We start from the raw sequence: 26,869 nt of genomic DNA on the forward strand, positions 1-26,869 counted from the left end.
TGGTTGGTGTTTTTTTCTCGTTTCTTGCAGGTGTGGAAGCAGACTTCAAGCAGTTGTTCTGTATTATTGATGTTGTTTTATTTTTCTCCTTTATTCTGTCTTTCTCTCGCCTTAATTCTTATCCCCTCTACTCCCCCCCCCTCTCTGCCTGTGTCCACTGCATATAATTTCCATCCCAAAAAGCCACTTGTTATAAACCTTCATACATAATTACCAAGTGGAATCATATGGCAACATTCATGATGGTCAACTTGTGAAAGCAAATCTTTTTTGCCATTATGCAGCACTGGGGTATCAATTCTCAGTGTTATGTTGGCAAATGGGACATGTAAAAAAAAAAAATAAAAGTAAAAACTTCTATACAATGTCCATAATTCTGTCATATTGCCATGATTTTTTTCTATTGGATAAGAGTTATTGTTGCTTTTCAGTTTAAAATCAATTAGACAGTGCCACTCAGTTCAAACTCTGTGTAAATGTTGTGATTCTGTGAGCGTGTGGTATTTTTGTCCGGGCCCAGAGTTAAAACACAGTCTTCTAGCTAACCTTGACATTAGCAAATGTATGACTCACTCTGACCACACAGGGAATTAACAGTTAGGGCAGGTAATGAGACAGGAAAATGGATAATTGTCGGTTGGCTAATTCGCCACAACAGCATCCAGCCACCCGAAAATTGTGGCAAAGACAAACATGTGGAATAACCGTCCGAACCCCAATGTAGCAGAGGTTTTAAATTGCGCAATCACTTACTTGCAGTGCTTGTGGGGGCCACTGAGTGTCTCGATGACAAAGCATTCACCACCATTGAGGCAGTAGGCCAAATCCTTCTCATGGCAGGGTTTGAAATGCTCTGAGTGAAGGGGAGGCACCGTTGGGGATGCTGCAACAACAAACAGAGTGAATGGCATCAGTTACAATCAGCCCCAAAGCAGTGAAAGATAGATAGTTAGAATAAATATAAAAACCATCAAAAAAATTCAAGAAAAACTCTTTTTTTTTTTCTACACTCCCCTTGAGAGTACATAAAAGTAATCCTCATAAAACACCAAACACTTCTGATAAGAGCTACTAACATGGGATTGTTTGTTTAGATCCTTTAACATCACCATCAAAAGACGGATGGAGGACGATTAATAGTCTGTCCTGCTGTGATTAATACCCTGTGCACTGCAAAAAATAGAAATCTCAATAAGTTATTTTTTCTTAAAATAAGTGCGTTTTTCCTTGATTTGAGGAGGTAAGTAAGACACTTTGCCAATGGAACAAGACAATTTCCTTTTAAAATAAGAAAAAACTATTTTATCGTCTTATTTCAAGTAAATATTATCTAACTATCTTATTTTAAGAGTGAAAATACTCATTCCATTGGCAGATCATCTTATTAACCTGCTCAAATTAGGGCTAAATATACTTAATTTAAGCCATTTTTTACTTATTTCTGGATTGTTTTTGCAGTGTGGTCACAGTAGCATTTTTGACTTGCCTTTTTGCTGTGATTTATCACAACATGCATGGGTGATAGCACAGGATTCTGAAAGCAACAGCACATTAATGAACGGTCTGATCATTGAAATGAATAAATAATGGACTAGTTGTATAGGAGAGAAGCAGCAGAGCACCAGAAATGTCTGTTCATTTACCACCATTTAAGGCATTTTAATGCTAGTTGAGGATATTATAAGTTTGGAAAAACAGGAAAAGAAGCTCAAGCAACTATGAATCTGCAAATCTGGATATTCAGTTGGTCAAGCGAATAACATGAGCTGCAATCTGATCTACACCACAGATGATGTTGTAATTAATCCTAGGCCAGACTGCTGAGTGTTTCCTTTGTGCTTCCGGATGAAAAACGAGTCTGCTAAGGGTTCTCATTAGCCAAATCCCAGCCTTGTTTTTTTTTTTTTTTTGCTTTCTCTTTCAAAATAGCTTGACGGGCAGTTATGATCCAGAATGTTACGCTTCAGTGATTAAAATCAGGATGCAGTTACTTCCACCAGTGTAGTGATTACAGCATGAGGTCGTTCTTTAATGGTGTGTGGAAGATACATCAGGAGGAGCTGCAGCGCTTGCAATCAGGAGACGAATAGAATTATAAGCGGTGTTCGGTGGCGGGTGGGGAATGATTCGAGGGAGAGAGTTATTTCAGGATAGGATTCAGTTCCCTTAATAAGCACTGTGAGGAATGCTTATGGTCTGTTAGTGGCTCGTGAGGCACAGGGTGCTTGCTGGGAATGTTCCACAACAGTTTTGTAATTGGCTAGAGATGAAATGGATCTAAGGTAAAAGTCTTGCAGGGGAGAGAGACTAGCAAACTGAATACTGACTAGTTTCATTAGGTGGAAGTATTAACAATTTACCGATTAACGGGTTCTATTAACCCTCTATCTCCATTTGGTTATCCAAATAACCATCTGACTAACAGGCTTTAAGCCTCTTAAGCCATCTTTAATCAAGCATCAGTTCTGTGAGAAATTACAACTGCATCATTTATTTTAGCCCATTTTAATATCAGGCAACATCATCAGAAATAATTCTAAATGTAGTTTTCACGAAAAACCAAAACCAGTTTATCGTCAATCTACACCAATCACCCTGTACCAACTGGAAAATGAACAAGAACAACATCGGTAATTTGCAAAAAAAAATCTTTACATAGTTTTGCATAAAACACATTCAATCTGCTGAACAGTTATCTTAAATTGCATAGTAGACTTCTAAATGCCTGCAGAGGCACAGAGCTTTGCTTTTTACACACAAAATGCAAAGATTCCGTCTTAAGATGAGAATTCATTCTGTATTTACCACCTTTAATTTTAGTTTATAGATGTGAACAACCAATTACAGCATTTTCTTGTAAGTTTGTAATTATTAGATCAATGGCAAAAATGTCAAATTAGTTAGTATATTCTATTTGAGGGTATCATTGCTGCCACCTGCTGACTCAGAGGGGTGTGGAGTTAGGAAGCGGAGACTCTGCAAGCGAATGTTCAAATTTATTTAACGTCTTCGGACAAAGTAATAGAGCTCTGACTGAGGCATTCCAGTACATACACATCCCCCCAGGGCAACAAACCCACCCCCTGGAAAGGAAACTTTCTCACACTTGAACATTTGATTATTCTCAAGAAAAAACACTTAAATTCATCAAAGGACATAAATTTTAGCCAGAGAAAAACTCAGAACAGGTCTACCGTTCACAGCATGACGGAGGCTGAGTGAACTCATTCTTGTTTCTCATGACCTTCCCTTCACCCTTGTCTAGAGTAGAAAGGCATCTGCTTTCTGCCCCCGTGCCTTAAACATTACAACATAGAGGCTGGTACAACATTTCTCAGGACTCACTCCTACTCAGGCAGGCAAAAACAAAACATTTTATCTCTCAAATAGGCCAAGAAAAAATATGCTTCCACAGGGGAACTACTAGATCCATGGCTAATAATAATACAACTTATTACCCTGATAGTTTACTTTATCTAAATGTCTCAGTTGCAATCAGGGATCATGCAACATTCTTCATGTCCTTCACTTCTTTATACATCTTCTCCCGCTTAGTCCTTGTCAGAGTCGGTGTCTATCTCTGGCAGGCTACGGGTGAGAGGTGGGGTACATACTGGACAGGTCGCCAGTCTGTTGCATGGCAACACAGAGACACACAACCAAGGACACACACCCTCACTTAAGGAACATTTAGATAAACCAATTAGCCTAATAGTTAATTTTTTTGGACTGTGGGAGGAAGCCATAGTATCAATGCATGCATGGAGGACATGCAATCTCCATGCAGAAACACTCCAGGACAGGAATCAAACACAAGAACTTTCTTGCTGCCAGGCAACATCTCTACCCACTGTTCTACCCTTGCAGTTTTTGGTAGTGTCCAGCAGTATTTAGCCTGTGCTAATCTTCACTAACAGACACAGCCCCTGGTGTGGTTTTCTCCTACTTTAGCCCTCTTCCTCAGTGTTGAATCTGCTGCGCTCTAAGATATGTCATGCTGCATCCAACACCCTGAATTTATTGAGTGGTTGTTTAAGCAAACATTTAACCTGCCTCTAATCCGGACTCTGACATTAGCTGCGGCTCTTGCTGGATATATTTTGAGAATCATTCTGTTTGAACTTTAGGGAACAGCAGTTTATATGTCTTTTTTCCCCCTATTCTGATGCTCACTCTGAACATCTGGAAGTCATGTCGCTCTGAGTCAGTGCCACGTGGCTGGCTGAGCTGCTGTCAGTGTTAACAAGCAATTCAACAAGTGCGCCTCATAAAGCAACAAGTGGGTGTATTTCTCAAGGGGATCTCATTAGAGACATACTTAGTCATTATGGGTTTTCCTTGATTGTCATGCTTTTTTGGGCTCATCATTTCAGCTAAGATCACTGCTTGTTTTCGAAACTTTCATGACTCATATTCACAAAATAATTTTTACACATCTGACTAACTTTATGCACCTGTGAGTTAATCTTTTTTTTTTAAACCATTGAAAAAACTTTTTATAATACTAAATCTATTGGCCTTTCAAGAAAGTAATATCTCAGTTAAGGTTCTGCTCATGCTTAAATGCGACAGGTAGTTGTAAGAGAATGCTGTTCCCGATTGCTGCAAAAAAAAAAAAAAACAGAAATTAATTTGAGCAATGCATATCTGGTTAGAAAATCCTCTACAAAGACTGATTGTAAAAATTTATGTATTTCAGATAATTATTCATTAATTTAAACACATTTTTTACATGTATAAATCAAACAAAATCATAATTATTAATTTATCATTGATTGGACGCAATCTGTGTTTTTTATAAATATGCCAAAATATATCAGGGCTTGACATTAACTTTTTTTGCTCACAAGCCAATGTTAGTAATTTTTTAAAAGTTACTAGCCACCTAGCTTTTTCAATAGCCACACTTTTGTTGTTGTGACAGCATTTGAAAATGATTAAAGCTGAGTATGATATCCTAAAATTTACTTGAACAGGATATACAACTTATTAAAATGTAAATAACCCTCGTACACACTCATATCAAGACTACATCAAATGTTTACAACTAAGGTCATTATAACATATTCAGCTCCAATCTGGTTCCATTTAAAAGTCCTTTTATAGGAAAATATGCAGAATAGAGAATTAGAAGATTAATTTAAAAGTTAAACTGGAATAAAGGTAATAAGAAACAGTTTCAATATTTATTTACATTAATAAATACTAAGAGTGCAAAAATGAAATATCTGCCTTAGATTCCCCCCTATGATGTTCTCCCCTTGGATCATACACCAAACATTCTCGCCCTGCTTTTTTCCACTTTTCGTTAAACAGCCTTTTCATTTCTGTTTTTCTCCCCTTTATTTTTTTATCGTCAGGTTTTTTTGTTTCTGCTCTCGAAGGTTTTTCGGCTCCTTGAATGTGTCGTGACATCACCTCCCCCACTACATCACCCTTGTGTTCCCCGCTGGACCGTCCGTCTAAAGTAAACCTGACAGAGATGGTCCAATGAGTGGAAAGCAGCTCTAATGCGAAAAAAATAAATAAATCATAAACTCAGGTTTCATTGCAATGAGGGCTCAAACAACTATTCACCAAGATTTTCTAATTTTTTTTTTTTTCCTCAGCAGAAATACTGCCTCTTGCTGTTCCTGCATCATTAGTGCCTCTCAGCCTCTCGCAAATACCTATATTACTATTTTAAGGGGTTAGTAAATATTTGGAGCTTCCACCTACATCTGGTGATGCTTCTAAGCTTTCTATACTCTCTGTAGCGCCTATATAAGAACCGTCTCTGATTGGGTGCTGCTATGTCTCCCCCTCTGCACAGATGAATGCCGTCTAATTAGCGAGCAAACATCAGGGTGAAGACCTGACACGTTAAGCTTAGCTCCAGGATAAACAGGATCTTCATCTCACCTCGGTTCTTCTTTAAGCTGACACATAATTTGAGCATTGTCAGTGGGCAAATAAATATTATTTTACTTTTAGTCATTAATTTGTCTGTTTTCTTCTTTCAGTCTGTGTTAAATGGCACCTTTATGCTGTATTTCCCTGAGTGCAAAACTAATACTTGTATGACCTTACTGAAACATATGTGGGCACGATACTGTAGAGTTAAGAAATATATATATATATATATATATATATATATATATATATATATATATATATATATATATATATATAGCACAATACCATAAAAAACAACTCTGGTAATGTTAGCCTTCCTTTGTTTTCTCTATACACTCCAGTCCAGTAAGACCTAACTGGGTCGTCAACCCAGCATGCATTGCAAAGGTAAAAAAAGTGGGAAAAAAATACATAAAAGGATAAATCTTTTTAAACTTTTTCTTTTTTACATATCACATACAGGAAATTTTCTACATATTCAGTTCAGCATGTCTTACCTACTCATGCCTTTAACATATTAACCCAAGTTAGCGTAAGCACTGAGATTAACAAAGCAATATCTGTAAACAAAATGCAACTCTGGGAGCAAACATACTCTAACCACATCATTTAGTTTTATCATGAGTGCAATTTCTGGATGTCTGACTCCTGGAAGGCATTTGGAGTCACTTTCCACTGAAAAGCTATTCTAACAAACCTTTCAGAGCAACGCAGCATCTCGTCCTTGTTCTGCCGCACCGACGGAATATTTTTTAAAACAAAGGTTTTTCATGCTTCAGCTGGCCGTTTTGTTAGTCATCGCGAAAGCTGACACAAGAGCCATTTGTCATCTTCTCTCCCTCCTCTCTCGCTTTTTGACAGAGTTGTAGGTTGTTTAGCTTAACACTTGTCACTTGTCATCTCAGATGTTGTACACACTAAAAGACTTGTGTCATTTTAAGGGAAAGCAGCAGTCAGCTGAAAAGAAAAAAAAAAAAAAGATAATTTCAGTGGGTTGAAAATGTCACCACAAGTTTGACAACACTGCTCACGGAAAGCAGACGTCAATCACTGCAGGAGAAAACAGTCCAATTTTCTCCACTGTGTCAGGGTGGGGAGACAACAGAGGGATCAATAAACCATCGGCCTCTGGATGATTCTCCACTTCAGCCTCTCCTCTCTGTCTCCTCCCCCTCTGTGCAGCCAGCAAACCAAGAAGTAATTGAGCTCATTTTGTTCCCTGCATCATGGCATTTCTTGATTGTTTTAGAGAAAATAGCTGTAGAAATATTTGTAGAGGATATGTTATTGAAAAAAATAATCAATTTATAAACCTAGAGATATGGAATAAACTTTTTTTTTTTCTCTCTGGGGGAGCTTTTTATGGTAAACTAATCAAACAGCCAATGTCTTGTAACTGATAGACGCATAAAATGTAGTTTTTCAGACCAAACTGCACTTTTGAATCATATCGGCATAGCCTTTGAAATTCCTAATTAATTAGCAATGCCTATAACCTGACTCCGCCAGATGGATATGCTTCCGTTGAAGTAATTTTGGGAAGGGGCGAAAATACTGGTTAGCTGATTGGCCTATGTTGGTGAAAGACGGGTCAAATAAACCAATCAGATCAGATGACGTACTAACAGCCAGGCTACTCTTGCTGAAACCAGTCGGGAGAAGAGCAAAAACATCTTTTTCTCTGATAAAGCCTCCAGAGCAGTGTTTTGCTCTTCTTTCAGTGAAGAAATACTCTGTAATTCCGATAAAATCTGCTCGATAGCCACGCTAACGCTAGTTTTGGCTGAAGCCACCATGTTCTTTAGACTGAACTGTCGCGCTTCTCGTTGCGTCACACCTCAACCCGCCTCAAAGCCAACGCTGATTGGACGTTCATTTGGTGTACGGCTTTAAATTTTCTTCAGCGGAGAGTCTCCAGACTGATTAACGAGTGAATCCTTGAAAGCTCGCGAGATCAGCATGGTCTCACGAGGCTACAATGCCTATGCTACATAAGACAAATGCGATGTCAACAATATTAATAACGGTATAATAAGATTTTTTTTTTATCCAGCTGCTGGTTTCCACATTTTTAAAACTGTAATCTCAGTCCCAAAACTGCATCAGCTTACATTAGAGATGAAATGTTGATAAAATAAGGAAAAAGTCCATTCCCTGTGGAATTCGTTTACAAACATGGTGAATCACAGGAGGCAAAGTTGATGTACTTGCAGTTGACCTCAAATCACACTGATTATGGATACACTAGAAGCACTGAGAGGATATCTGGCGGATAGAGAGGGGAAAGACAGCAAACGTACACAGGTCAGGACCTACATCTGGAGCTCAGTCCGAATAAAATTGTAGTCCCTAACTTCCGTTTGTAGCTCCAATTCTTCACCTTTTGTAGACTCAATAGTAAAAACACTATGTATAGTGAAGAAGCTTCTACTTTAAGATAAAAAAACCCACTGCTTAATGGGTTTAATCTATATATTATGCAGATACCATATATAATAATTTAAGAAAGGCTATATTTATTAATATAATGGTCGATTTGTTAGCAAGGTCTTGATGTAAACCTCAATTCATGATGTATTAGGAAAACATGGATGTTGTATCCATTCATCTCCGATTGGTACATTGTGATTAGTTTAGATTGATCCTAATGTGGTTTTATTGCCCATTAGTTTTCAGGCCGCCCCTCAGTGCAGATTGGTCCCTGCCTGACCATTCTTAGAAAAACTATTTAGTCCCCGCCACTGCAGAGATTACCATAATGACTAAAGTTATTCATTATTATAACTCTCCATGTTTGAAAATGTGTCTAAAAATCTAAACTTTCATGTCCAAAATCTGTTTGCAGGGTTACAAGGTTCAAATGCTGCATAGAATAATAGCAAAATAGCAATATTATTGAACTCAGGGCTTCAACCGACTGTATTACTAAAGTCTGACATTTAATAGAGATGATTTTTATTTGACATATTTGCTGGTAAGTAGGTGTTTAAAAATGACATGTTTGCAATATTTCTTCACAGCAAATTTTGATTGTATTCCAGATATGTTATTTAGAAAAACAACTCTAGCAGGAGGGACTGCCATAACCCAGTTTCATTCACACATGTAGACGGTTGCCGGAGTTGAATAATTGCACTAAAAAAACAATATGAGACTTGTGGGAATTTTTTGTGTCACTGCATTATAGTGCCACATTGCACTATGTATATAAAAAAGGAATTTCCTAACCTGCCCCACCCAGGAGTCCTCTCTTGAATTTCTAATAAATAGTTTAAAATACCTACAAAGTAAGTACATTTGCTTCATGAGTAGGTAAGTAAAAGTAGACTACATGAATTAGAAAAGGCAACTAAGCTTATTTTTTCTGTAACTTTTGCTGCCATAGCAGTCTTTTTCTGAATTAATTACCCTAACTAGGTCAGTCCGGAAATGCAATAGTAAATGGAATGATATGAGCTACAGCACAGCTAAACGCAAGCTAATGCTACACAATGCTATCACTACCCACTGCTTGCTTATAATAGTACCGTATTTTCACGACCATAAGGCGCAGTCTCAGTTATGTGTGCCATTACTGCATTTATCACTCACATAAGGCTCCCCGGATTATAGTGCGGGGGTTTTATATACAGGTACATATCCTCCACTACGTTTACTGTAAATACCTCTACTGCATATTTATAAAAATAGAGCGGGAACAAAACAGAGTATGATTATGCTTTATTCATGTATTTATTACAAAGTATTATTTAAACCTGGGAGCTGGCAGTGAGACAGACACATCGCTGATGACACAGAGCGCTGTGATCACTCCTTTGAAACAGTTTTTTGAAGCATAAATTTACTTAAAATGCAGAAATCTGCCGGCAGAATATGTTTGCTTTTATTATCCTGGTGCCTGCAGTTTAGATTATTTAGATGAAAAACACCTACCAGCTGCCACGGTGAAGGTGCGACACGGCCAGAGGCTGCCGCTGGTATGTGGGGCTCTGAGCGGCTCCGACAGAACAAATACTAGAAGGCAGGATCGTAATCTGGATGAACTGACAATGATTACATTTTCAGGTGGACTTTCTCACTTAAAAACATATTAAAACTACTTTATTCCCACTGATCACAGCAAATATAGCTGCAAGGCAAAGAAAGGATAGAGAAGCTCCGCCCAACGCGCGTCAGACACACTTTTGCACCGTGCAGCCAGAGCAGCAAAGCTGCTTCAGCCGCGCGTCAGAACTAAACTGGTACAAGCAGCAAAAATGAAGCAGCAGACGTGTGAACGTAGCCTTACTTTGAACGGCCGGTTCACACCGATGTCGAGCGGTTGAAGTTCCTTTATCAGACCTCCCGCAATAACAGCGAGCACAGCGTTCATTTGTTTCACCATGTTTTTCACATCAGCTGTGAGATGGGAAGGCATGGAGTCACAGATTAACAGCAATGGTGATGAGTGGAAAAAACCACCTGGTCTCCTTACATTCACCTCCCTCAGCCACTCTTTCATCATCTCCTCAATGAGGAGATGAGCAGTTCTGCATAAAGCACATACCTGTTCTTTTATACACAATCCACGCCCACACTTCCCCCTTTAACGTTCTCATGGTGGTTTCTACAACGTCCGCAGTAACAAGACACATAGGGCGCTCAGCACATTTTGAGGGAAAAAAAGACATTTATATGCACCTTATAGTCGTGAAAATACGGTAGTAATTCAAAATTTCCCCCACTTTCCATGATGGGCCCTTGTCTGGTCCCCAAGATTCTTTTTTAAACATCGTTCTTTGTACCAAAATACTTTTTCTGTCATGAATTTTGGACATTAAGATCTAAAGTGAAGCCCTATCTCCTGGTCAGACTCTATAATTCAGTAAAAGGGTGGAGACAGGGTAAAAATCTGCACGCCCAGGAGAAGGAGGGGGGTCACTCCAGTGGCTGGCAGTTGGCTGGTGTTTGACTGGGAAGGGCCATTTTGAATGGCTGATACTGTATAGACAATATCTGTAGCGTTACATTGTTTTCATGGTTGAAGATCTGTTTAAAGATTATCTGTGACTAGTGAGACCACCCCATAACCAATCAGTGACTCACAGTCTTCTAATGCTGTGTTTGCAGTGTGATTAAAATGTCTGGAACCACAAGAAAGCAGGGCTTTAAAAATAGCCATGGATCTACAGTATGTAACGGTTACTAAATGAGAAGTCACAAAAGTTACGCAGGGAATCCCTCTAGGTTATTACTGGTGGATAAGGGGATTATTGGGACCAACTGAAATCCATCAGTACTACTAAGTACCTGTTTATGAAAAATCAAAAAGTATCATGTGTTGTTACTGAATCATTCCATGCAAAATAGTGTCTAATATCAGAAGCAACTGCTACAGAAAGCAAAGCAAACATAATAGAAAGTGCTGAATAGAAAGTTTCAAGCTTTCAGGTTTGTTTAAGTGTGCCACATTCTAGCATCTACTAGTTTTTTTTGGGGGGGGGGTTTCTGATAAAAGTATCCATTGGATTTGAACAGATTATGGTTTTTGACGAAGAAGCGTAACAAAATACTACTGTTTTGTTTCATTTTAACAAAGAGGTCCAAAAAGCAGGAAGGTTTTCAATGGGAATGTTCACATGGACTGTAGAGGTGAGGTTTGATTGCGCCGTTATATTTGATTTCTTGTTGTGAAGGATGGCACAGTGCTTCCTTTATGAACAAGGAAATAATTTGAAACCCTAAAGGCCTCCTTCCTACTCCTGTTTATTGTATTATACAAGCTTTTCTCATTGCTGCAAGTTAGATACTTCTGGGTCACTTCACTCAGTTTGGAGACTTGATAATCAAAAACGACTTTTCAAAACACACCCCAGGCATTTCCGGCAAACAATCCCTCAATAAATAATAGGGCAAGAAACACAGATTTCTTCCCTGTTGGTCTCTCTCTTTTTCATCTCATTCAGACCCATCTTTTCTCCCCACTACATCCTCTTTTATGCCCATCTGTCCATCTGAGGAGAACCAGCGGGGTCGCAAGCAATTTTCCTTTTTGAAAACAAGTTTCACTTTTACCTAAAAACATCTTATTTTACAACCACCTTCAATATTTAAACTTACAGGAAACGTATTCATGTTATGCACCACTTCTAAAAAAAAGAATAAAACAGATTTTCCTAGATTAAAAAAAGAATGAAGCTCTCTCATATTCACGTTACATTGAGATTGAACATAAACCAGATTATTTTGCCCATATGTGCCCTATACCTTAGCTTGTCATGATGGTCTAAAAAACATAGAATCGATTTTTTTAAATGCTAAAACTTGTGTCTGAATGCCATTAATACTCAACAAAGGTTCTTAATCCTCATCTTGTTATGCAGAAGCAAGAAGGAAAAACAACAAGCATAGAGGATGATACTGCAGAGAGCATTCTTTCTTTTCATTCTTCTTGAAAACATTGCATGGTTAAAGTACTGGTTCCAGTTTGAAAAGGAATGCAAGATGGAGCTCCAGCACCACATTCCATGCTTATTTCCATAAACACAGAGCAAGCTCACTACTTGTGACATCATGCCATCCTGTACGGCAGGGGTAGCCGATTAAAAATCAGCGAGGTCCGAATAAAGAAAATAAACAAGAAGTAAAGGCCTGGAGACATTGTTAATTATAATCTGTTGCTTTAAACAGAATTTAACACTGAAAAAAAATGAGGTTTTTATGCATCCATGTTATCCATTAAATTTTTTTATAAAACAAAAAAGAAAAAAAGAAAAAAAATCCATTTTAAAATCTAAAGTGTTTCTTTAAGTAGAGAACAACGTTCAGTTTGGCATATAAACAATTTCCTGATTCACATATTTTATAAAACACCTAAACTGATCGTTTTTTTTGTTGTTGTTGTTTTTTTCTTTCTTTTTTCTGTCTTAATGTTGGCAGTGGGCTTTAGGCTGCCCTGCAAGGCTTTAAACCTGGGTTTGAATGGAGACTAAGACATTCACCAGCACATATCAAAGTGCTCATTCTGAGCCTGGATCCATATTAATTGTTGATTCTGTTCATGGTGGAGAATCCTGCTTCACAGCAGCAGGTTGAGCCAAACATCCTCTAAATGTGCAGGGTCATCTTTGAGCAAAATGTCACTTTTCTTTCCCCAGTTCACCGCAGTTCTTCCAGCAGTCCACACTTTCTCTGCTCTCTTTTTCTCATCATCTTCTCCTTCTTTCCCATCGCCCGGCTTGCCTCAGGTTTGCCTGCTGTGTCTAAAAGTAGCAGCAGCAGCAACCCAGACTGACAGCTCATTGGATCATTTGGATCATGTGCAGCCTGGTCCTGGACGCTCCGGAGGGCTTTACCGTATTAACAGGAGAAACAGCGCAAGTGAACTGAAGACACTGTCATCAGACAACATGCAGTAATTTATAAATGCTTTAAATCAGGTTGGGTCTGGACTAGCCAGCAGGTGGGTCCAGATCTGGGCCGCGGTCCGCTAATCTGTGACCTCCGCTCTAGTGCATATTAGGGACACTTAAAAATAAATAATAATTGAGCTTTCTTGATCTCAAACTGTATCTCTACATTTAATCCATCCCCTTGCAAAGCAGTGGGCTGCCATTGTGTGGCACTCGGAGAGCAGTGTGGGATTAAGGGTCCTGCTCAGGAATCCAGAGTGGAGGCTGTGGGGATCAAACCAGGTACTTGCAACCTTCTCAGAGCACAGTGCACTGCTCTAACCACTAGGCCAACCTTTGTATGATTGCAGTTCACACAGGAGAGCACATACAAGGCTTATGCTGGAAATGTGAATGACCACAGAAAAAAAAAAATGGAATTGAGGCCTGCAGTAGCCTTAGACTCCCTTTGAACACAGTAAGACACATTCCTTCTAATAACCAGAGTCACACAGATTTCTAGTAATTTTGAGTTTTACAGTCAGTGTGTTTGCATTTTGAAATTAGTTATAAAGACCTAATTTTAAAAGATATTGTTTGTAAAAATAGACTGTATTTGAGAAAGATGGAGTGCTCTAAAAATGAAAGATGCTTCAATGTCCCTTTAAACAGTCGTTCATTATCTTCAGATTTGATATTGATTTCAGGTTAGCTTCCGCCAATGGGGTTAGCTCTAGTTATTATTAGTAAACAGAAGATCAATAGCTGCACACAATTGTTTCCTTTAACAGATATCTATTGTATAACAGCTTGAAAAAAACCTTTGAGGCAGGTTTTTTTTGTTGTTGTTGTACATTTCTGTCGAGTAGTACCTAAATGTGTCATCAACCTAGGATGCAACAAGCAGGTGAACAAAAATAGGCACCTCCATGGGCGAGGATACACAATTTCTAAAATAATTATATGTTTCTTTATATCATAAATTGCGATTTTCAGGTTAACTTTAAAACATATTTATGCAAACATTTTCAGCAAATCATAGATTCCTTTAATGCTTGTTTTTATGGATAAAAAGATAAAATAATTGAAATAAAGCAGAAGTAATTGAGACAAACTGACAAACTGACTATTTACATATTCATTAGATGTTTAACAGAGCAAAAGCATACTCTAAGCATTAGTCCTATTGATACAGGTTGGATGATTTCAAAGTAATCAACATATTTGCAAGGCCAACAGGTGCATGCTTTGTGTAGATAAATGAGACCTTCATTTCATGCTGGGTAAAACACAAAAACAATAAGAAAACTTTTTCATTTATTAAACTGCATTATGTAACTTTAACACTCAGTTTCTAGAAACACAGAGATTAAATGGATGTAATGGCACAATGTGAACTCAAAAATTTTTTAATGTTAATTCTATAGTGGACAGTGAAATACATCATGCTGCTCAAAAGCCTGGATTCTGTGTAGATTCATGCAAAAATATTTAGGTAGTTAAGATATTTGCTCCAATACTTACTAAATTAATACCATTAGCATCTGGTCAGAACCTCATGTACGTACAGTATACATTTATTCACTGGTGTTATCACAAAGATCTGGTTAGTAAGTTTGAGTCATTCTAAGGCTTTTTCTTTATCAACAGAAAATTATTCATACCCTGGCAGATACTGATAAAAAAATGCATTCAATCAGAAAAAGAAATGTCACTGATAGGAGTTTACAAAGCAACCTGGCAAAGGATTAAGCTACATAAACTGAAAATAAAGTGGATCCCTGGCCTGGTCTCTCAAAGTAGTGATTGTAGTCAGAATAAACGTGTCTAAAATTGAACTCTAATTAAGATTCTATAGTATGAAAAGATAGAAACTAGAAATAGAATGAGAAATAGAAACTAGTTCCCCCATCTAAAATAATTCAGCGCATACGTAATAAACCACAGTTTTTTTAGGTATGTTGCAAAGGCCCACTAATTGTTTTTAGGTTATGCTGCAAACAAATGCATTTTATCCTAAACTGCACATGTATATTTGATACTTCTGGGAAAGACATCCTACAGCTTTTTAAAATGGAACTAACACATGCTTGTCTGTTATTTGCAAAAATGTCATGATTAAATTAGGGATTTTTTTCATATTTAAATGTTCCAATGTATTTAGAATTTAATACAATCAAAGAGGCATTTACATGCAATCATTTATTTCGTTCATTACATGGCAGATAACTGCATGGAACTATGGAATAAAGAAATCCTTGAGTCTAATGAAGTACGTATGTGGTGACAGTGGAAATGAACAACTATAAATAGAGTTTACATCCATTCACGCTTTTTTTTGGACTGTGGGAGGAAGCCGGAGTACCTGGAGAGAAACCACGCATGCTCATGGGGAAAATGCAAACTCCATGCAAAAAGACCGCGGGTCGGGAGTGGAACCCAGAACCTTCTTGCTGCAAGGCAGCAGCGCTACCCACTGCCCCACTGTGCAGTCCAGAGACTTTACAGTCAAAGTAAAAAGAAACAAGAAAATAAAAGGAGTGACAAAACTGAAAATTGATTTTAATGAATGGACAACAATGTTAATCCTTTAGAGCTTAAAAATAAAAATAAAAACATTAAAAATATTCCACACCTTACATTAGTCTAAAAAATCTACAACTGGTACAGCTTACTTGTTCAATAAAATTGTAACACTTCTATAAATCAAAATCTAAGAATTTCAAAGTGAAACTTTATTTCATTATCTAATCTACCTCAACACTGTAGAGCCTAAACCATAAAATATGAGTGAATAAATTCTAATCTATTTAAACCAGAGTTGTTTAACATTTTGAGAAATGGAAACTCCATCTTAAGCTAGAAATATGATTTATATCATTTGTGGACCATTAAATATTTTTGTGCAATCTGTTATTGATTATCTGTTTACTACATGTGTCCATTTGGAAGTTTTCAAATTTCGGTATCAAATATGATACTGTTAGACATTTGATTTTAGTAGAGCATCAGCTTGTTATAGAGAATACCATAAGGTTACGGTGAACTGTTCTGCTGACATGAGTTCAATTTTCTTTATTTTAATGTATGGAAAATGGGTGATTGTGGAGAGTTGGAACACTTTCTTTCTTTGAGTGGAGACAATGTTCATGTAATAACAGGTACACCTAAATAGGAAACACCTGTAGTTAACAGATATAATTTTAGTAACACACAGTTTTTATTTCACTGATTCACTAGGAAGCACTCACAGGAAATACATTTAGTAAGCCTAAAAGGTGGAGCACCCCAAAGGTAGGAGCTCTCTAAATTTTGACTGCATGCATGTTCTATGAATTAGTTAGACCCTCAGAGCTGATTGTGCAACATCTTCTCTAAGTTTTTATATTGAAGCGTTAAAATCTATTTATATTCTCACATGATTCTTCTTGAACCCACTGCAGGAATTAAAGGACCAGGGCAAAGGGAATTAAGGGTGTAAAAACTATTACAATACACTCAGTGTTACAGGTTAGTGATTATACTTTTAAGAAAATCACTGAAAACCACAGATAAATGCAGACAAATAGTGAGTACACATAAATAAATATCAATCTACCTTCTTAACAAATCTGAGCTGTATCAATAGCTGTCAACACTCTAATTTTTGGTAAGTTAAAATGTAAAATTGTTTGAAAACATAAAGTATCCACCATCATTATAGCAAACCTCCTTAACAGTGTAAGTGTTTATCTAAGAGCAAGGAGAATAAAAGAGCAGAAAATAAAAAGATAAAATAAAGAAGTAAGCATCTGCGTTAACTGTAAACAGCAGCGGAATGAGTTAGTTTTTTTAATTATTTTTTATAACCATCTGTGGATTGTTTAAAATAATAACAGTTGCTATGGAAGAGATCATTAGAATCAAAGTATCTTGATGAAATACTTTTCAAGCAGGGGAAGCTCTTTGTCTATTTCTATTTCAGTCATACTTTAATGTATTGTTAATGAAATAAAATGCAGCTATATGTGGGCTGCTTTAAAGGTGCTTTATTTGAATTTTTTAAGCCTCATTATTATTATAGGACAGATATAGTTCACATTTTCAAATAAGATTTTTCTAAATTTTGAAATGATTGTGCAAGATTCTATGACTGTTTTAATCTGTATTCCTGGCCTTCTCACACTCATGGATATATTACTTTTGGTAGCTTTCAAAGAAAAACAATGACGTTCATCCTATTTCTTAAATTTGATTTCTTGTTCCCATGGCGTCAGCGTGGCTGCGACAGTGTGAGGATATGATTACCGCGCAGCACGATCTCATAAAGATAACGGCACACCTCTCATCTCCCCTGTTCACCCCCCACTCCTATATAGCAGCTGTCTAATAAATATCAATCAAGTCGTCCGCACTTATACCAGAGACTCTACTGAGATAAGAGCAGCGGTCTCATGGTGTGATGTGCGCCTCTCTTAAAGTGCATGGAGAACCTCCACTGGAAATGTTCTTTCTCATTGAAATGAAAGTGTCTTGCTCAGTGAGCAAACACAATGTGATTGAGTCATTTGAAAGTGACAGCGTGTTAAAGATTTTTTTATTAAGACATTTTTATTAAAGTTGTAGGGCCAGAAGTTACCAGTAATAGTTGTAATGTATGACTGGTGGGGCACTGGTCCTCTCAAGTATACTTTAATCTTTCCTTGGGGATCCCAGTACAGTAGAAGGAAGGCTTAAAAGACAACCTGTATGGAGTACTTTGGTATATTATTGTTGCTAGGAAATAATGCTTTATAAACAGAAACCGGGGAAAAAAAGCATTATGTAAAATAACTTTTTGAAGAAAAATGAACTAAACCAGGATATGCAACTTTAAAAACATTTAAAAATTTATAAAATTAAAAAAAGTTTAGAAAAAATGTAATCTAAAAAAATTAATCTGAAAAAGAAAACATTTTGAAAAATAAATATAAACAAATTGAAAAAGAGCTGGGAAAACAGGAAAGTCACTACATTTTTTAAATTTTTTATTAAGAAGTTTTACATAGTTTAATTTCTGGGTTGCAGTATCTGAAACAAAATTCACTCCATACCCTCGAGATATACTAGCAGGCGCTCACTCTGCAACCTTCAACCACCCAAAGGAATTGAAAGGTGTATTGTGATTCGGTACGTTTTGATGTTGCAGACCAAATGTAATATTAAGCCAGTGCATACATAGCTGCGTTTTCATCCCAATGTATATTTTGGTCAAACTCTTAAACTCTCCAAAAAAAAAAAAAGAAAAAGACTCAATTGGAGTGAATTAACCAGGGCGATGCACGGCGAATGTCATCATACATTTAGGTTAGGCTTGGCTGTAAAAAACACGACGTAAAGGAGCAGTTTTTTCATGAATAATTGGGACAATCATACTGTCATGGTTCCCCTTTTGAGACTTTTTGAGATCCCTTTTATTTTCCATTATATTCAAGCAGTCTTTAGTTAATCTCTGCTGCCCCCTTGTGTTTGTTTCCTTTCCCCTTGGCTTCCTTCTAGTTAGTTCCATTTATACCTGCTCCATATTCAGCCCATTGGTCCATTCTTTGTTCTGTTCCCCTTATATACACCACCTCTGCAGTCACTCAGTGCTGTATCCTTGTTGTTTCCTCGCCTATGGCCTGCTTTTGTAAAATTTTCCCTGATGTAATCTTATTTCTGGTTCTCATTATTTTAGATTTTTTTTTATTTCTGCCTCACTTGCCTATTCAATCTGCAACAGTCACCTCTGCCTCCTGATCTCTGCATTTCGGTCCTAAAAAACCTCCATCCAACCGTGACACATACAAACTGTACTGACATTATCATGTCACCAAGTAATAAAAATGTTCAAGCTCTCAGACAGGAGAGACAAAAGGTTCAGTTGTTCCGAGATGGAAAGAGGGGGCATTCCCAGCCCTCCCAATCAACTTATGGCCAAGAACATTTTCTTCAACATAAAAAACTAAAACGAAAAACTGAATGAACATTGTACATAAGCTTGATATTTTCGGTATATAAAATCATTTCATTTTATTATTTTCTTAAAATTAGCTATTCCTCCTCCGTTTTACACAAACTGATATTCAAATGTACAAAAAAATTAAAGTTCTGTCTCATGTTTTGCTGTAACTCGGTTTCTTTTAGGACTTTCCAATAAAAGAAAATTGAAAACAATCCACTGGACTTTGTTTCAAGGTTTAGAGACATTTCTCTTCCAATCCAGGAAGCTTTTTCAATTCAAAATATCAGAAATAGTGTTGAGTTTGAGGTTTTATACAGTAGCCCAACAAAGCCTTGTTCTTGATTTGAAAACATGCAAATTGGAACTGACGAAGGGGTCCACCCCTTTGCAATGGGGGACATTTGGCTTCTTTTGTTAGACTGCAAAGCCTCATACCTGTCTAACTGCTTGAAAGATCTGTCGTTTTTTAGGACTTTGGCTGGCAAACCAACCTTTGTTTTCTTATTCTTTTTAGAAAGTAAAAACTAATATGACCTCAAATAAAACAAATAAAATAAAAATTGAATTCCCCATTTATCATGTGTCTGTGTTGTCTGGAAAGATGATGAGGCAACCATTCCTGACTGATATTGCTTTCAGAAGTTGGAACAATGACTTTTACTGGTTGTGACAGTTGGTAAAATAATTCATCTTAACATTTGAATATGTCTGCATCAGAAAACTCTTCAGTAGCATAGAAACATCAGAATGAAACGCCAGCAGTCACTGCACTGCAGATTTATCATCCAGTCAGAAAGAAAATGGCAGCAGGTCAAAAAAGCTCTGCAGGTAACATCAGAGAAATAATGGGAATCTAGATCTAACTCTTTCTATTTTTTTAAGAAAGGAGAAAAAAAGGAGCCTACACATAAACGCTTTATTGTCACTGGTTTATTGCACACCTGCATGGAGTAGATAGGCCGGCCGCTGCTGCTAATCTATCTGTGTCTCAGTCAGTCCGGTTCGGCCAATAAAGTCCTCACACTTAGTTTCTGCTCTTGGTTCAGATCGTATTCACAGGACACCCCGAGGCTTGGCAAAATAAATAGCGCTAAGCATCGGGCCTCATCCCATCCCCTGGCCATCTGGCTCTGTAGTGGAGAAATTCATTACTCTCCAGGTGATAGCTTCGCCACTTTCTCCCTGGATTGCCTTTGTATCCCTGCAGGCTCCGTTCTGACACTGGAGATTATGATCACAAACTGGCAGCAAAATGTGGATGCTAGAACAGAACTGTTGCAGCAGTTACCTCCTGTTCTGCGGTTATCAACACAGTTACTGCACAGCTAGCAATAAAATCTATACTCAGGCGGTTTTTCTCTATGCGTCTTATACTTCAGAACTGAAAATAAATCCTTCAGGTCTTAGTGTCTTTCATGCAGGATGATAGAGAATTTAATTTGAGTGAAAATCAGTTTTAGTTTAAAACATGACCTGGATTCTATGTGAAATTTATGTAAACACAGGTGTGAAAAAAATGCTAGGACCACCTTTAAGATAAAAAGAGAAGAACTAAGAAAGCAAGGGATATTTTAAGATGCGGACTGCCAGAAATGAATCCTGCTTTATCATTTGAAACTCATCAAAGTAGAACTTTCTAAAGGTCTTCCCTGATCATTGCAAGCTAATCAAAATTATTTACTTTACACTTCATTTTAGAAAGTTGCCTCGTACTATTCCATGAAATTTTAATTATTTTTACTTAAAACGTGCAGTATCTTCTTTGAAATATTTATGTTTTGTATTTCAACAAAATATGGAGTCAAGGTTCAGCCAAAATTCCACACAGGTAATAAATACTCCCATCAGCAGCTTTACTTCACACAGATGCTTATAAGCTACTCATGTTTAACATGTTACAGGCACAAGTGGAGAACCATGGAGCCCCAAATTATCACACGAGTACTTGCTCCTTCTCTGCTAGCGTGGTTTGATTTCCACTTGCTCGCCTGCCTCCCTCCTATTCACTTGTGGACCTATTTTGGCTCATTCCTGTCAACTTTTGTCAATATGACAGTGTTTCTACAGGAGAAAGCAACCTGCCCTTGATTGGCTACTTTTCAGGAAATCCTGCATCTTGAATTGCAATGTGTTGCCAAGGTAACCAGCGTAAACTGTCTTCCTGTTTCTAGCTAACATTTGAGGTAGCAGAATCTGAACTTTTCTGTATGTGTCTATAACCCTCTTTAAAGGACGTCCTACAATCAATCAGAATCAAGAATTCATCCAGACTGTGACTCTGTTTACAAACTTCCAACTCTTGAAGAAAAGCATTTAGGTTAAAGTTGCTTTGCATGTAGGAAGAAGAGTACAACCTGAAGAGGCAGGATTTCCTGAAAAGTAGCCAATCACAGACTAGTTACTTTGTGCAGTTAGCCTTCAATGTGATAAAATTTGACAACAGCGGACAGAAACAGGTAGATATGGGAATAAGAGGATCTACAGGTCCATCAAAAGCCGACCACTAGCGCAGAAATTGAGCATGCACTCGTGGTTGTGATATATTTGGGGCCTGATGGTATTAAATCTGCAATCACAGAATATTCAACATGTGCGTTGATATTTGTCTACTAGCATATTGTTTTATTATATCATGGAAACAACTGTTTACTTCAAAAATCCCAAACAAAGCAAAGGGAAATGAAGACATGAAATGATAAAAACATGAACATATTCCTGAGCAGGTAACCGGTCTATAGGTGCATGTATGATGATAAAGTAAGTCCTTAGATCTGACATGAGTTTATGCTCATGCTGGCCTGGTCCAAGAATACTGTAGATGAAAAATAAGGCAATGTACTGCTTAAGTTGGCACAGTTTGGTTTAGAATACTGACTTTTCAGACAAGGCCAAATAACGTAATGAAACTGAAGGATCTGTATCTGTGCTTGATTTAGTTCACCTGTTTCTACCGTGAAAATGGACTCAATGTTCCAAAAGTTTGGAATGCATTTTGTCTGATCTGAATATCCTTTCTGTAAATCATTTTACATTTTCTTATATACATCTTATCTTATACATCTAAAAAAAAGGGAACTTCTGTAATTTCTTCAAATCAGTTACTGATGGTTAACATAGATACTTGAAATAGATATGTCAGAAATGTTAAGTAAAAGCGGTCTTTTTCTTTTTTTTGCTTGCCTGTAATTAGACGTCTTTTCATGTAAGTGTTTTTTATTTTTTTTTTTAGTGTGTGAGACTACATTTAGGTCAAGAGATTTTCCTAATTTGCTCCTGCAGAAAAATTGAGAATCCAGCAGTTTTGTCATATAAAAAATAATATATATATATATATATATATATATATATATATATATATATATATATATATATATATAAAAACCTTTAGATTTGGAAATCATGTTGGAAAACATTATTGGAGTTTAGTTTGTAAGGAACTAAGTCTAAAACAATATGGAGGTGATTTTGTTCCATTATTCTTATAAGCAAAGAACATGTTATGTTAATGGAAGATTTTAAAAAGTTTAATCCACCAATAGATTTTAAAATACTTTTGTTTTTGAAATAATTTTAAGACTAACTTTGCTGTTTTCTCAGACTTTATTTTTTTCAGAATATTTATTTTTAAGATGTTATTTTATTTTTTTTCAAATTTCCCTTTTTCAGATCAAGTTTTAAGAAGTGGATTCTTTTAGTAAACTTGATAAGATTAAATTTACCCTACGAGGTTCCACAACTAAATTTTTAAAGATTTGGCAATCATTTTTTGATTTTATTCAGACATTGCCGTCCCGTATGGTGCCCAACTAAGTTTTGCTTTTGCCTGACCTTTCTATTTACATTATCATATTATTTATCAAATTATTTATTCTGTTATTAATGCCCATTGATGAACTTTTTTCTTAAATCCTCCCACCCCCCCCCCCTTTTTTTTTATTTTTTAATTTTTTCTCTCACTATTAATCTTATTCCTCTGGATTTTATTTGGGAAGGCTTATCCATGTGTACTGTACGACTTATGTTCGGTTCTGTTATAGAAAAAAGTCTACATATCTTGTTGATATATAATTTTGCACATTTTGTATTTTGACGTTAAAACCTAATAAAAAGAATAAAAAAAAAAAAGAAAAAAAGAAGTGGATTCTTTCAGAATTTCTTGTTACAGATCACATTCTCTTCGCTACAAGCCCAATGCAAACGTTCACTCTCTACTCGCACACAAACACACACACACTAACATATATATATATATATATATATATATATATATATATATATATATATATATATATATATATATATATATATATATATATATATATATAGCAATTAGAAATACATATCTGCCCCTAACTCTAGAGAAATGCTTGCCCCCCAGAAGTGAAATCAATTTAACATATCTGTAAAATGAGAACGAAGAATGAAGTTTATTATACTCAATCTCAAAATTGAATTTCTGGATTATTATTTTTTTTTTCTAATTTCGATTTACACAAAGATAGAGTTAACATTACTTAAAGCTACAGTGTGTAATTTTCAGCGACATCTAACGTCCAGACTGCAGACCGCAGCAACATGAACATCTCCCCCCCACCCGCTTCTCCCCCCCAACAGTACGGCGAGCATTACAGGACAAAAAGTCTTCCACGACGTCTGCATCACCTACCTTCTCAAGTGATGAGGTTTGTTTAGTACCGTCTCAGTTCATCTCTCTCAACTTGCCGTAGTTACTTTCGAGCGTAATGGGCGATCTCGCGCAAAGATGTCTGCCTCCATGGCTGCGAGACCCGCTCCTATGTAATTATAAATAACGAATTCTAAGGCAACGCAAATATTAAGGTTAAGAGGCTGAGCTCGTAGATGATGATAAATAACATAGTTATGTATAATATATTACATTTCTGACTGTATATCCCTGTAATTATTACACACTGTAGCTTTAAAAAAATAATGTGATCAAATCTACTATATATAAAACATTGCAAGTGGAAACTCAATAACTGAGGGATTGTAATTGCAGGCAGTAGCCAGAGCACCCAACAGTTGGCCAAAAAGGCAAGTCAAAGGCAACAGACAGAAGACTTGGAGTTTGATAAAGTCTTTGCATGAGGCTTGGTGGTCAATTAATGCAAATGAATTTGACAAAACATGAGTGGATGCCTTCATGTGGCCTCTTTCAAGATTGGGCCACTGTGACATCTGTGCCCCTCAAACGTTGTACATTTGCATGATGTGACCACCAGGCTTACATTAACATAATGCATCCCCATCAAACTGTGTTAAGTGCTGCTAATGCTGTCTAATGCATTTACAAGGCATCATTTCTGCCTGGTGACCTTCACTCTCTCTATGTACTTGTAACAAACACATGCCTCGCTTTTTGATACCACTACTAATGCCCAACAAAGCACATCAGCTTTAAATAAAAAACAACAACAAAAAAATCACTTGCCGCTTTGGGGGGACCTAACTGGTTTGGCAGTAGATGTGCATTAAAGCACAGATTCTCCTCTTATACAAAAGCAGTTCCCTCACCATCAAGGTTTGGTAACCTCTTATAAAAATGACTCCATCCTTCTGAGAGGATGGAGTCATTTAGAAAAAGCTTTTTTTGACCTTCTGCACGGTTCTGTAACAGTTTTCTAATTTGCCTTGTTCACATAACTTTCACAACACAGTTACTTAAAATTCACCTCTTGTAGCAACTTCAAGGATATAATTATCCCAGATGATTATTACTCTCTCATGTGATCAGCTTATAGCAGGATCATTCAACATCAGCAGGGCTCTCTCTGTGGAAATATTTCACTCTGCATTCTTTGATAAACATCTAAAACTGTGATCTGTGATTATGGCAAATCCTGGGTCGAATCATGGCAGCAAGGAAACAATCACTAATATAGACTGATAGAGGCTGGGGTCTACTATCCCAGACAAGACTCCTTTGCAGGATGTGTGGAGATGCTTTTGAGGCAATCTAGCACATACAGTGGTGTGAAAAATTGTTTGCCCCCTTCCTCATTACCTGTTTTTTTTGCATGTTTGTCACACTTAAGTGTTTCGGAACATCAAACCAATTTAAACAATAGTCAAGAACAACACAAGTAAACACGAAATGCAATTTGTAAATGAAGGTGTTTATTATTAAAGGAGAAAAAAAATCCAAACCATCATGGCCCTGTGTGAAAAACTGATTGCCCCCCTCGTTAAAATATACTATAACTGTGGTTTCTAACAGCTGAGTTAAATTTCTCTTGCCACACCCAGCCTGATTATTGCCAAACCTGTTTTCAATCAAGGCATCACTTAAATAGGAGCTGCCTGACACAGTAAAGTGCACGAAAAGATCCTTAAAAGCTACCCATCATGCCAAAGATCCAAAGAAACAATTGGAACAATTGAGAAAGAAAGTAATTAAGATCTATCAGTCTGGAAAGGGTTATGAAGCTATTTCCAAAGCTCTGGGAATCCAGCGAACCCCAGTTAGAGCCATTATCCACAAATGGTGAAGACATGGAACAGTGGTGCACCTTTCCAGGAGTGGCCGGCCGCCCAAAATTACCCAGAGAGCACAGCGACGACTCATCCAAGAGGTCACAAAAGTCCCACAACAAAGTCCAAAGAACTGCAGGCCTCACTTGCCTCAGTTAAGGTCAGTGTTCATGCCTCCACCATCAGAGAAAGACTGGGCATAAATGGCCGGCATGGCAGAGTTCCAAGAAGAAAACCACTGCTGAGCAAAAACAACATTAAAGCTTGTCTCAATTTTTCCAAAATACATCTTGATGATCCCTTTTGGGAAAACATTCTGTGGACTGATGAGACAAAAGTGGAACTCTTTGGAAGGCGTGTGTCCCATTACATCTGGTGTAAAAGGAACACTGCATTTCAGAAAAAGAACATTATACCAACAGTAAAATATGGAGGTGGTAGTATGATGGTCTGGGGCTGTTTTGCTGCGTCAGGACCTGGAAGACTTGCTGTGATAAGTGGAACTATGAATCCTCCTGTCTACCAAAAGATCCTGAAGGAGAATGTCCGACCATCTGTTTTTAAACTCAAGCTGAAACGAACTTGGGTTGTGAAGCAGGACAATGATCCTAAACACATCAGCAAGTCCACCACTGAATGGCTGAAGAAAAACAAAATGAAGACTTTGGAGTGGCCTAGCCAAAGTCCTGACCTGAATCCTATTGAGATGTTGTGGTATGACCTTAAAAAGGCCGTTCATGCTCAAAAACCCTCTAATGTAACTGAATTAGAAAAATTCTGCAAAGATTAGTGGGCCAAAATTCCTCCAGAATGCTGTAAAAGACTCATTGCAAGTTATCGCAAACGCTTGGTTGCAGTTGTTGCTGCTGAGGGTGGCCCAACCAGTTATTAGGTTTAGGGGGCAATCACTTTTTCACACAGGGCCATGATGGTTTGGATGTTTTTTCTCCTTTAATAATAAACGCCTTCATTTACAAATTGCATTTTGTGTTTACTTGTGTTGTCCTTGACAAATTAGTTTGATGTTCCGAAACACTTAAGTGTGACAAACATGCGAAAAAACAGGAAATGAGAAAGGGGGCAAACACTTTTTCACACCACTGTAACAGCAGCATGTAAGATGCTAGCAGGTAGGGCATCCATGCAACAC

The 26,869-nt window shown here is 37.2% G+C and overlaps 1 protein-coding gene across 2 annotated transcripts in view; it reads right to left on the reverse strand.

The window, feature by feature from the left end:
* Positions 1–26,869, reverse strand: part of LOC119777761 (pro-neuregulin-3, membrane-bound isoform) — a 625,184-nt gene that overhangs the window by 266,561 nt on the left and 331,754 nt on the right. For both annotated transcript variants that reach the window (XM_038276767.1, XM_038276769.1), the window contains exon 2: positions 754–883. In XM_038276767.1, the coding sequence (XP_038132695.1) occupies positions 754–883 (130 nt within the window). The remainder of the gene's footprint in view (positions 1–753; positions 884–26,869) is intronic.

Source organism: Cyprinodon tularosa, unplaced genomic scaffold (genome assembly GCF_016077235.1).
Source record: "Cyprinodon tularosa strain WSP-4 unplaced genomic scaffold, ASM1607723v1 ctg127, whole genome shotgun sequence".
In the NCBI taxonomy this organism is placed as follows: domain Eukaryota; kingdom Metazoa; phylum Chordata; class Actinopteri; order Cyprinodontiformes; family Cyprinodontidae; genus Cyprinodon; species Cyprinodon tularosa.